At 38.0% G+C, this 13,162-nt stretch overlaps 1 protein-coding gene across 1 annotated transcript in view; it reads right to left on the bottom strand.

The window, feature by feature from the left end:
* The window catches only part of LOC111152034 (cadherin like and PC-esterase domain containing 1), a 293,950-nt gene that overhangs the window by 223,910 nt on the left and 56,878 nt on the right, over positions 1-13,162 (bottom strand). The window contains exons 3-4 of the mRNA XM_022510310.1: positions 12,757-12,863; positions 6,674-6,749 (exon numbers count right to left, since the gene is read on the bottom strand). Coding sequence (XP_022366018.1) covers positions 6,674-6,749; positions 12,757-12,863 — 183 coding nt within the window. The remainder of the gene's footprint in view (positions 1-6,673; positions 6,750-12,756; positions 12,864-13,162) is intronic.

Consider the following 13,162-nt stretch of genomic DNA (forward strand, 5'->3'; position numbering starts at 1 on the left):
GTCTATGGCTCAGGTTGAGCCCCACATCGGGCCATCTGCTCAGTGGGAAACCTGCTTCTCCCTCTCCCACTCCCCCTGCCTGTGTTTCCTCTCTCTCTGTCAAATAAATAAATAAAATCTAAAAAAAAAAAAAAAAAAAGGAGGTCATGGATTTGATGACATCAAAGAGCTTGTGAGGTTAGGAGGACGAAAGGTCATCAGTATGGGCATCAAAACTGACAGGATTGATGGCAGATTTGAAGTAGAAAGGAAGAAATGAACCTGGGTGACAATTTCCTTATGGAATATCTTGAATGAGGAGGATGTTGGTAGATGACAGTGAGAAGAAGTAGCGAAGAGATGCTGATGATCCCTCCCAACTGCAGAGATTAAGGCTTTAACAGAAAACCCAGCGTCATTGTTCTCAGGGGTTAGTAAAACTACTGGTTTTGTGGGGAAAATGGAAACTGGAGTTAACAAGGGCTTAGGAAAATGCTGAGGGGAAGGAGCTTCGAGAAGTACAGGGATAAGGAGGTGGGAGAAGAAGGACCACTGGGTGGGATCTGAATCTCAGTGGTAACTGAATTTTACAGGGATCAGAAACATGGGGGCATTTTCCCTAAGTTTCTCACACCGTAACGTTGCTGAGGTGCATCTGGGTGATGCCATGTGGTACCGCCTTGTACTTTCCCACGTCCTCACCTCCTCTTCTCTTCTTGAAGACCAAATGGCTTATGTTAAAGAGTCTATAAATTTGATGTCAGGCCAAATCTGAAAATGTGTAGGTTATCTGACCTCTCAAGCTTCTGAATTTGCTATGAATTTATTCAAGTCACATCCCAGGTCCCTGACAACATTCTGTTCTAGAATCTAACTTTGGATCAAGTCATGAGAGAGCTGGCCTCATTGTTTAGTCTCTAGACAGACTGCTATAAGGAGGTCTAATAAAATTGCTTTATTTATGAAAGGGATGGGGGAAAGATAACTCTGGCTGGAGTCTCAGTAGTGGAGTGGATTTTTCTAGGCAAGAAAAGAAGGGGGGAGGGTATGAGAGAATGTTGTCTTGAACTAAACTGCTCATGGTAGAGACAGAGAAAGTAGATAGGTGGATCCAAGTAGCTTTGGAAGTGGACAGCTTGCTAATGAGTTGAATGGGAATTTGAATGCACTTCCAGAAATTCTACCAATTAGAAGTTCATTGGGTTTGCAAGCTTCTTTTATAAAAATGCAAATACATATAAGAGGCTTATGACTGGGGTAAGGGTGTAATTTAGTCTGAATTAGTTCCATCAGCTTATTTTCTGCTATCACCTACCTGAAGTCAGTCATACTAAAGGGATGAGTTTTCCTTGGGGAAAGAATGTTTTGCATAAAGGATATAATCATGTATGGGACAGGAGGTGGAAGCCTTTGGAAAGACAGAAACATGAAGGAACACACAGGAAAACAGAGGAACATACAGGAGACACAGAGAAGGGATTTTGTATTTGAGAGGACAAAGAAGAAGCAAGCTGGCCTTCTCTGAAAGTTCGCCTGATTGCTTTGTAGGGACAAGTCCCCAGTCCTTAACAATGGAAATGTTCCCATTTCTTATAGACTTGTTTGTAGGAGAATATTCCTCCAAGTTATAGCAGAGGGGAGGGGAAAAAATGAAAGCAAGAAAAATTCTCAAATGGTATTAGGCATTGACAATTTCCCATGTCACTTTGTTTAAATCCAAGCTAAGCTACCCGATTCCCTGACAATATTTTGCTGACATCATACGACAAACAGGAATTTTTAGACCTGGAATATTAAAAATAATCATCAGTGCCACATGAGATAAATAACTTACTGATCAATACTTAAAAATAAGTTCAATTATGTTATTTAAAAGATGTGTTTTATACTTGGCAGTAAACATCTATAATTTTTTAATGCCCAGTTATCTTTAGATAGAACTAGTGTTTTTTTTTTATTGTTTTCCTTTTTCTTCATGTACCCACATGTTATTATTAAAATGAGGACACAGAGTCTAAAGTGTTCAAAATGCTACCTTTGCATCAAGTCTGGGTACATTTCAAGCTTCATGTGAAAGCCAATGCTGAGAGCTAAGATAAAACTACTGGAAAGAATGAGTAATGCCCCCAAATTTGGCACACTTCTAACCAGAGCTTGTTGGATGATGATACTGCATAAAAAAGAACAAAAACAACAACTCACAACCCAGGTAAAAACATTTTCTGTTGTTTTGTTTTGTATTTATATCTCATTTAAATATGGGAAAGAAATTTTTATTTTATTTATTTGTTTGACAGAGAGAGGGGTCACAAGTAGGCAGAGAGGTAGGCAGAGAGAGAGGGGGAAGCAGGCTCCCCACTGAGCAGAGAGCCCAATGCGGGGTTGGATCCCAGGATCCTGAGATCATGACCTGAGCTGAAGGCAGAGGCTTAACCACTGAGCCACCCAGGTGCTCCGAAATCCTTTTTTACCTAAAAAACAAACTTACTAAAAAGCAACAAAACCCTTAGCCAGAGTTTCGACTAAAATTATGAAACTTTTTTTTTCCCCCAAAAGGCAAAGCATTAAATGGCAAGGTAAAAATAAATCTCTGTGCTAGCCAGTAAAAATTCCATGGATTTGTGCCTTTCAAAGTGAGTCACAAGTCTAATGGCAGGTACATTCAGTTCAGTGATGGAACAGAACAGACGGTGTTAATCTCACCTGCTGTCTTCAAACACTTCTCTACCTCTGGCCCAAACTCTGTCCTGCTACACACCCACAGTCCCAACCACATTTACCAGTGTGATCCGCCCTCCTCTCTTGGCATTGCTGTCTCCACCTACTGCTTAAGGTAAAGTCTGGGACAGCATGTCTGCATGAGAAAAAGGCACAGTGGAATCATAGAATCTCAACATTATTAATCCTTGCCAAACACTGCATTTTGATAGACAAGGAAACTGAAGCACCACTAGGCTTTAAATCTTGCTCGGAATTATCATACATTGATTAAGCTTCAGAGCTAGAACTTGTCAGGTATTCTTCTCTGAAACTATTGGAAGACACTTCTCCATACATCTTTCACATTCCTGGACATTTTGCAAACAGAGGCACAGACAATCTTTGTCCTGAACTATCTTTTCAAGGATATTTATATAACAGATATCCTTGAAAAGTAGAGATGGCGTCTCGCTCTGGAGCAAAGAGAAGGTTTTGTCTAGTATAACAAAAATAATGTCTCTCTCTGGGGCAAAGGGCAGGCATGCTCACTTTCCATTATAAAACATCCTAACTCCCTAACTCAGAGCTCCTCCACTGAAACGCAAAGCACTAAGTATACAAGTGTCACCTCGCCTGCTTCGCGTCACCCTGTGGGAACTGGGATTCAGTGAACCGGTACAAATGCTAGTAGTCTGCCTACTGCTGTTGCTGTAAATAATAGAGTTGTTTGTCTCTGACCCGGGAGTCTCATGTCTTCTGCCCATGCCCTGGGAAAAACAGTGGCAGGCAGACTTGTGAGCTTGGGAATAGGGTGAAATCTCAAATCCTTCATAGGTTTTTTTTTTTTTTTTTTTAATTTTTTTTTTAAGATTTTATTTATTTGACAGAGATCACAAGTAGGCAGGGAGGCAGGCAGAGAGAGGAGGAAGCAGGCACCCTGCTGAGCAGAGAGCACAATGCGGGGCTCGATCCCAGAACCCTGGAATCATGACCTGGGCCGAAGGCAGAGGCTTTAACCCACTGAGCCACCCAGGTGCCCCAAATCCTTCATAGGTTTTGCCTGAAACATAAAATCATAGTGATAATCAATCATATGAAGAGAAAAAATATTAAATACTGTGAGGCCTGTTGCTTCATTTTTTGAATCTAGGATGATCCATTTACTTGTTGAAGCACGATGTGTTAGATATAATATATAATATGTTTTACTCTTTAAATCCAATCACACACACACACACAAATGATCTACTATGTTTTTAAAATTAAACTTATGAAATGGGTTTCCTTAGCCTCACTTTATAGATTAAAAATGCAAACAGAAAAACCAACCACCTCTGAATCACAGAGTTAATACATAGCAGAGGTAAATCACTGGTTTCAAAAATTTGGATCTTGTCTACCTCCAAATGAAATGCAGCCTAAATTGGCACAGGCCATTTTGGCTTAAAATAAAATGGCTCAATTATAAAGTAGTTTGCTTGGTTTTACTATCTTACCTCTTTAATAGTAGTATATATTTAGGTACTAACATGTTGCTATCTAATCTGTATTCAATATTCAATATTCATTAGTCACAACAAATAGGATGTTTCTAATACTGTGAATACTGAGTTTATATCACATAGTCCATATTTGTAGCAACATCTACAGGAAAATACTCTATACAAAGCTTATCAGAAATAATGCTGGGGCCTTATATGCTGTCCTCTAAAGGTAAACATAGAAGAAAATTATCTTTGATAATATTTAGATAACATGATAGGAGAAATAATTTTATTTAAAAGCTTATATATTCCATTAAATTATCCTGTTAGTCACAGAGCTAAATAGAAAATAGAAAATAGCTAAATAGAAAATTAAAACACTAGACAGAGTGGAGAAGGACTACATTATGTTCTAGAACCTATAGATGTTCTTGAGGAAAAAATAATATTTAAAGCCAAAGAAGACAGTTAAAAGTTTCTTAATGGCAGAGAAGCAAAATATAAAATATGAACTTATGTCAGAGTTGTTTGGGGAATTTTTTTAAAGTGGTAACCCATTTCTGGGTATAAATGAGCTTTTATTCCTGTAATTCTACATGTTCTCCTAAGTCCAAAGCTAAAGATTTTTTTTTAAGATTTTATTTATTTATTTGACAAAGAGAGACACAGCAAGAGAGAGAGCACAAGCAGGGGGAGTGGGAGAAGGAGAAGCAGGCTTCCCGCTGAGCAGGGAGCCAGAATATAGGGCTCCATCCCAGGACCCTGGGATCATGACCTGAGCAGACATTTAACTGGCTGAGCCACGCAGGGACTCCAGAAACTTAATGTTTTGAATCAATCATTTTGAAATGTAAGTAGCAACAAAGAAAAACATACTTTAAAAATATGCAGGTTCTGTTCAAATGGAAACAAAATTTTTCCTTCAAATTACCTAAAATAAAGAATCCCTAGATACTAATAATATATTAATGGAAATAATTATTTTACTTGCATCTCACAAAAACATTTTTTTATATAAAATGATAAAAACTACCCAGCTGGAAGTTTACAGAAACAAATGAAACAAAACTTAGAGATTATGGAGTCAGTTACAATTGCCATAGAAAAACAATAACTATAAAAAGTTTTTGTTTTTATAAAAACAAATATTTTTTATTTTTATTTATTTTTTTTTAAAGATTTTATTTATTTATTTGACAGAGAGAGAGAGAGAGATCACAAGTAGGCAGAGAGGCAGGCAGAGAGAGGAGGAAGCAGGCTCCCTGCTGAGCAGAGAGCCCGATGCGGGCCTCGATCCCAGGACCCTAAGATCATGACCTGAGCCGAAGGCAGAGGCTTTAACCCACTGAGCCACCCAGGCGCCCCAAAACAAATATTTTTTATTTTTAGATGACTACCTTAAATTTAAAGTTGAGTTGTTGAATCATTTTCATTTTATTTTAATCCTTGAGAAATGATAGTAGAAGACTGTAGTCTTTACGACGGGATACACCAATGTGCTGTATGTTTTGTGTGGAAGCAGAAACTCCACGGAAAACCCCATGGGATATGAGGTTTCTGATCCCACTAGGACACAAATTAAATTTTTAAAAATAGAATTGAAGCTCTGCATATCTAAACTGTAATTATATAGTGAAATACTTTCTAGGGGCATAAGCTATTTAACATTAAATGGATTTTTTTTTTAAAGATTTTTATTTATTTATTTGACAGACAGAGATCACAAGCAGGCAGAGAGGCAGGCAGAGAGAGAGGAGGGAAGCAGGCTCCCCGCTGAGCAGAGAGCCCAACGTGGGGCTCGATCCCAGGACCCTGAGATCATGACCCGAGCCGAAGGCAGAGGCTTTAACCCACTGAGCCACCCAGGCGCCCCGGCATTAAATGGATTTTAAACAAGAAATCTGAGGAACCCTTTCACACATGGGTTTTAAAGTAAGCTATAATTTGATCTATGAAGACTCACAGGCCATCTGATATTTTTTTTTCCCCACCTTGGGAACCTATGAAAAAATGAGATGGTAATTTTTGTCCCAAATTTCTAATGTTGTCAAGACCTGGAATTTACTCATTCTGTATCCTGTCGGAAACACACGAATTGAGGGAATTTCAAAAAGCAGAAACAAATTTCTTAAGATAAGAATTACTTAATCATGATGAAATAATTTTTAAAACCTTGTTTTATATAATTAAGAAGTATTTCAATAATTACAATAATTGCTTTTAAAATAAAACAGCAATTATTTTCAAGACAAACACATGGGAAGAAAGGAATATTTACCTAGAAAGTTAGAAGGCAAAACTAAAAGAAAGAATATCAAAGTTAACATTCGTATTCCTTTTTATCAGGATCTCCCCATGGGCAGAACCTTGTGGATTCTGGAAGATTTGTGATAGTGGAATGATAGACAAAGGAGCTAAATATGAGAATCTAAGATCTCATTATTCAGTATCTGCTGAAGGAGCCTACATATCTCACATGTTTATGCATAAGGACGCAAACTAGAGATTACCTGGAAATCTTCTAATTATTTGGCATAATCCTTCTTTTCTGCAAAGCTGATGCTGTATATCTGGTAATATGTTTACCTGAAAGGAATGAAAAGATTCTAGTGAGTTGGGCATTCATAAAAGCTAAAGCAAAGGAAATGCAAAAACCCACAGGGTAGGGTTGTGAACTCTCCTCTACCTTTCTACACCCTACCTTCAAATCTCTGCAAGTCAACATTCAAATCCAGAATAATAAAGTGTTTTTTTTTGATAATATAAAACAAAAACTCGCCCTCAGAAAATTTTAAAATATTTGGGAATACTTCTGAAAACCTTGATATATTTCACAGCCATGATATGTGCTAAAACTCATAAAAAATACTTCTGTCCTTATGGCAAATACAGTAACACAAATAACATGACAGTTGCCAATTATGCTTTGGCAGAAAATAGCACTAAACATACCCCAAAACCAACGAAACTCTGAAGTTCCGAAGGCCCTCAGTGATTTGAATCACAGACATTTAGTGGAAATTCAGTGCTATGCGTGTTTCAAACTTTAATATAAAAACTTTACTTCACATTGAAGGGCATTATTGCTTCTGGCTATAAAGTCCAGTCACTGTGAAAGTGTCTTCTAACAAAAATTTGTTCTCAGAAAGCTTCACAGACATTATCATAAATTCAAATATATATTTTACCTTATAAAGAAAAGACACCAAAGCTAAATTTTCTTCTTCATTTCTGAATTTACAGACTGATTATCTAGCTATTATCAACCAAATTCCAAAAGAATGTCCCAAAGCCTTGTTAAAACTAACAGAAAGAGATCAAGGTGATTTAGCTTAAAAATCAGATTCACTTCTGAGAAATTATTGATTACTTTCAAATTAACTCCCTCTAAACTTACCAAGTATGGTAGTTTCTCCACTGTGTCCTCCTCACGAGGCTATTTAAAAAGAGCTCAGTGGTGCCTGGGTGGTTCAGTTGGTTAAAAACAGCCTTTGACCCAGGTCATGATCAACAGCAGGGAGTCTGCTTCTCACTCTGGCCCTGTCTGCGCCTCCACCCCCCACCCCCCCCACCACAGCTCATGCTCTCTCTCTCATTCTCTCTCTCTCTCAAATAAATAAATTAATAAAATCTCTTTAAAAAAGAAAAAAAAAGAGCTCAGCTGCTGTTGAAAAGAGAGAACCAGAAACACTGGTTTTAGGCCCACTTTCAACATTTAACAAAATCATACTTGAGCACATCACTTTGTTTTGTCTCTTAAAGCTTTTGGTCTCTGAATTCCGCTGCCTCACTAAGGTGTTTTTGTTGTTGTTGTTGTTGTTGTTGTTTTAGATTTTATTTATTTGACAGACAGAGATCACAAGTAGGCGGAGAGGCAGGCAGAGAGAGAGGAGGAAGCAGACTCCCCGCTGAGCAGAGAGCCCGATGTGGGGCTGGATCCCAGGATCCTGGGATCATGACCTGAGCTGAAGGCAGAGGCTTTAACCCACTGAGCCACCCACGCGCCCCCTCACTAAGGTTTTGATCAATTTGGTAATTCAATCATCAGTCGTAGTTTTTTACAAAATGATTCACTTTAGAGTGCTCTGAAACAGTGCATTGATTAAACATTTGCTAACCCTTGCCATCTTGTTAACTCTATTCGTTTAGTCAGCAAACAGCAAACTTCAGCCACCCTGTGTATGAATGAAGTGGGGCTTCCACTGAACCTTTTCCTGTGAGTCTGTGTGAGCAACCTTGTTAACTACCCAAGTTTGAGAGTCTCCAAAGATACCAGGGTCACTTACATTCTTCCTGCACTGGGAGTGCAAAGGCTGTAAGTACGGAACACTGTAGATGTTAGGGAAGTCTACATTTCTCAAATTCAAAAATGAGAAAGTTCAGAGACTAAAAGTAGAAAACAAAGAATAGTTTTCAGAAAATACTTAAGTTTATAATTCAGACTTCCTAAGAAAGGCTGGAAGAAAGAGATAGAATGCTGCAAAAATATGGAGAAAGTACAATAAAAGTTTTTCTTTTTTAAAAGATAATACACAAAGAACCTTTCTAAATTACATAGGCAAAAACTTTAAAAGTCAATAAACCTGAACAATTTCCCCCCACATCAGCCAAATCAGTTGCTAATGACTACATAGAAACGTTCATAGAAGGACCCAGAAAGTAGCATATTAGGTAAGTATCACTTAAGGCTATGTGTTTAATAGGGTCCAGTTTAAGACTTTCTCCCTCTTTCTCAAGAGCTCAGGGCAAAGGTGCTGCTACAGCAGGTGCTAAGAGCATCTGTGATGTGCTGTCCCATCCTACACAAACTGGAAGGAGTACAAGAGTCCTGGTCAAAGGAATGCACATAACTGAACTAACGGGACAGAAGACTTTGTATAGATGCTGCAAAGACAGCACAGCTTGTACAGATTTCAGACAGAAGTGTAGGTCTCTGTGTCTCATCAAAGAGGCAGCTTTCTGCGTGAGACCTGAGGTAGAAGAATAAACTGACTCAGGATCAACAAAGTATTTGCTTCAAGAAAGCAGAGCCAAGGGGCACCTGGGTGGGTTAAGTCTCTGCCTTTGGTTCAGGTCATGATCCCAGGGTCCTGGGATCAAGCCCTCCATAGGGCGCTCTGCTCAGCAGGGAGCCTGCTTCCCCCCAGGCCCCTCTCTCTCTGCTGCCTCTCTGCCTACTTGTGATCTCTGTCTGTCAAATAAATAAATAAAATCTTAAAAAGAAAAAAAGAAAAGAAAAAAGAAAGCAGAGCCAAGCCAAGGGAAGCAACTGCCCCCAGGCTTCTGCCTTCCATGTTTCCATCTCCCACTCAATGACCTCTTTCCCGTGTTCCTTTCTCCAAAGCACATCTTTGGAATTCACAGAATCTTGACAGATGACATAACCCAAGGTGACACGTGACACCAGAAATAACATTTCTATTCTACTATGTAACAGAGCACCAAACTAAGCAGCTAAACCGAGTAACTTGGCACAAAGAAATATATTCAAGGGCTATGGGTCATCTGGCTATAAGCAAATCAACAATATTACACGTATTTTCCATGTATTTTCATCGTTAAACCCAATAATGCTCTTCTATATCCTTGTGCTTGTTTTTTTACTTTTATATTTATGCACATCATAAAATATATAAGATTTGCATCATTACTGAAAGGAACATCAAAGAGGTTTTAACTCGGATAGCTGACTTTTATACAACAAGCTTCTCCAGCTCAACATTGCAACATTAACATTATTTTTAATAGGCTTTATTACTTTCAGGTAGTTTTAAGGTTCACAGCAAAATTCAGCAAAAGGTACAGAGATTTCCCATCTACCCACTGCCTCTACACATGCACAGCCTCCTCTATAAACAACCACCCACCAGAGTGTACCTTTGTTACACTTAAGGAATCTACACTGACACATCAGTATCACCCAAATAATTATTTTCAATATATAAGGCTTTTGTGTTGGGCTTGAGTGCTTTCCATACACATCTACATATGTGTATGTTTCATATAAGCTGCTGTTCTTGGCATAGAACCTTTCATATCTTTGAAAGGATCAGAATGTGTAAGGAAAATGATAATGATATTTGAGTTCTGGGATATTGCTGAGATCAAACTGACAGAAAGGAAATGTACATTTAGAAAGATTTCAATCCCCACATGCCTTCCACAATCCTAATCTGTGAGTAATCTACATTTAAATTGTTCCTGTTACATATTATCAGAAGCAAAAGTAAAAAAAATCATTCTTATTTGGAGACATAGTTCATTCATAAAAACAACCACCTATCAGTTATCAACATTTAGAAAGTGCTTATAAACTAAAACTGAAACTACAGTAATACCATGAACTCGTTAAGGAGAGTAGACATTTGAATATGGACTATTTGTAAAGTGTAAGAAAGCACTGCGTGGGGGGGGGGGCTGCTGGGAAGGCTCACTCAAGAATACTGAGAGTGACACACATTTCACACTGTATCTTAAGGGACTGCTCCTCGTCTTCATTAGATTGGTTCACAGTTCTATTGATTATTTTATCAAAATTCAGATGTTCTCCAAAAGCTGTTCAGTATCATCCCCAAGGAAGAGAACGAACGACAAGAAGGGTCGTTATCTCCTTGTCTCTCCCATGCAATTATCATTCCATCAAATTCACCTGAAATTGTGCTCAAATGCTTTATACTAAGAGACATTTCAGTAGTTCTCAGTGCTCCAAGGACTAAAAACGGCATCCTGGGTTTAGGGACTGCTAATCCTACAAACATTTAGAGCTAGAAATGAATCCCTCTGTTCTTGAAACATTAGAACCTTTCTGTTAAAGGTGAAATACAGCCCCAGTTACTAAACTTAGTGTTACCCCAAATAGTGGACCTCACTTCACTTTCAGCATCATGGGGATCCACACAGTTTTAAAATCATGTTCCTCTCCTTCTGACTAGAGAGACTCTGGGACACTCATTTTTCATAACAGATCTTCTGATCGCCTTCATTAAGCTCTTAAATTCCAAAGCTCTTGATGTGATGAATAATCCTAATTTGAGCAGGGGCTCTTCCTTTGTTCGTCTAAGAATCCCCAATGAACCTGAAGCAGCTTCTGTTCTGAATATTTATGTTGACATAAATAAGTCATGGTTCCTAAAGTTTCAAATTATTCATGCTCTAAAGTGACAGTTGTCTAATTGGTATCATTTAGAACGTTTGAATTCTTTAAGAGTATTTATTAGCCAAGGCTGTAAATGCAAGTCCTAAATATTTTTAAAAAATTGTACGGTGATGTGGCCATGAAAACAAAATTCAAAGTCAAACTGCCCGAGTTTGAATTTTCTGGTTGCTTTATTTATTAGCTATGAGGGCGTAGGCAAGTCTCTTAATTTTTCTGTGCTTCGATCTCTTCATATGTAAAGAATGGACATAAACATGTGAGCACTTAGAATGACGCGTGGCACTGATAGGAGGCCTCCCCTTCTAGGTACTCTTCTTTAGACGGAGGGTAGTAAAATCTTACAAGTACTCTGGTCCCTGGGGCCTCTAATCATTTTTTCCCCCTTATCTTTTTTTTATTAGATTCTCTCTAATCTTGTTTCTCTTCTTTTATCAAAACCTCAGTCAATAGCTCCTTCATTAGTTTCTCTTCAGTTGAATCCTTTCAAGTATGGCATTTGTCTCCTGCTTGGAGGTTGACAGATACTCACAGGCAAGACTGTAGACTTTATTCTATAGCTGATGTGAAGCCATTCAAGATGGAAGGGCAGGAAGAACCAGGTTCGTTCAGCATTTTATTTTTCATCCTGATAACCGTAGGCAGGATGGATTTTAGGAGCAAGACATATTTGCTTCAGAAAAAAGCAGTAAGGAGGATTTTACAATAAACCTGGTCAGAATAAAAGTAGTGAATATGGATATTTGAGAAATAAGAGACTTGAGAAGTATTTAGGAGTTGAATTCCTTAGTCCTGGTAATTGACAGAATGCAGAGGACAAAGAAGAAGAAGGGATCAAAGGGGAAGGCCAGATTTCTGCCTTAGGAAATGACAGGACACTGATGACCAATAGAACAGTAGTCCTGCCGAGCCACTGAATGAAAGAGTAGGAGTGATGTCCCACGGAGCATATGAGCTCGTTTTCCTCGTGTTGAGTCTGAGGTGTCTGTGTGATATGAAAGTGATGATTAACAGGCAGTTATTCATATGATCCTGAAGCCTGGGAAAATGCTTGAATTTTAGATGTTACTTTTGGGAACTATCAACCACCTTGGGAATGGTGTTGAGGAGCACAGGCATGTAAAGTATGAGCAGAGGAAAGGAGGCTATGAAAACAGAGAAGGAAAGGCCAACGATTTATAAGAAGGAAAAAAAAAATCATGTACTCAGCCCAAAGGCCACAGGAGTCAAGAGTTACAAGGAGGAAGAAGATATCAAGATTGTCAATTGCAGAAATATCAAATAATCAGGATAGCTACTATAATACTATTTCACCACTGAGAAACACATACTAGTTTTGATGCTTTTCTCACATTTGAAAAATACCATGGACCAAGAAGTGGTGGTGTTAATATCCAAAGGGCTGTTAAAATCTGTAAACATTTTGAAAAGAATATTTACCTTTTGATGTAAACCTAAATGGCATACGTCTTCTTTGGATATGCAAGGTTTTCCACCAGCTTTCCTAGAAGACAGGCAAATGAGCAGATCCCATGCGCCCAAATCACCTAATAGCAGAAGAATATTGAAAAACAAATGATTTTTTATCAGATTGAAGACACTGTTTTTAGATTTAAGAATGTTATTATTTAAATCCTAAAACACAAGAAAAATGATTCTGAATATATTTAAAAGTTAATATTTGAAGTAACTGAAATTTTTAACTTTTCTAATTTAGAAACATTTTTATAGTTAGGATCATATCAGGGAAAATTCACTTATGTAAAGCAAGTCATGAAACTCCTTTAAAAAACTAAAAACTAAAGGTTTTAAGTCACATATTTTATAAATTTACAAAGTCTTATTT

This window comes from Enhydra lutris, unplaced genomic scaffold (assembly GCF_002288905.1).
Source record: "Enhydra lutris kenyoni isolate GAN:26980312 unplaced genomic scaffold, ASM228890v2 scaffoldscaffold27, whole genome shotgun sequence".
Classification (NCBI taxonomy): Eukaryota; Metazoa; Chordata; class Mammalia; order Carnivora; family Mustelidae; genus Enhydra; species Enhydra lutris.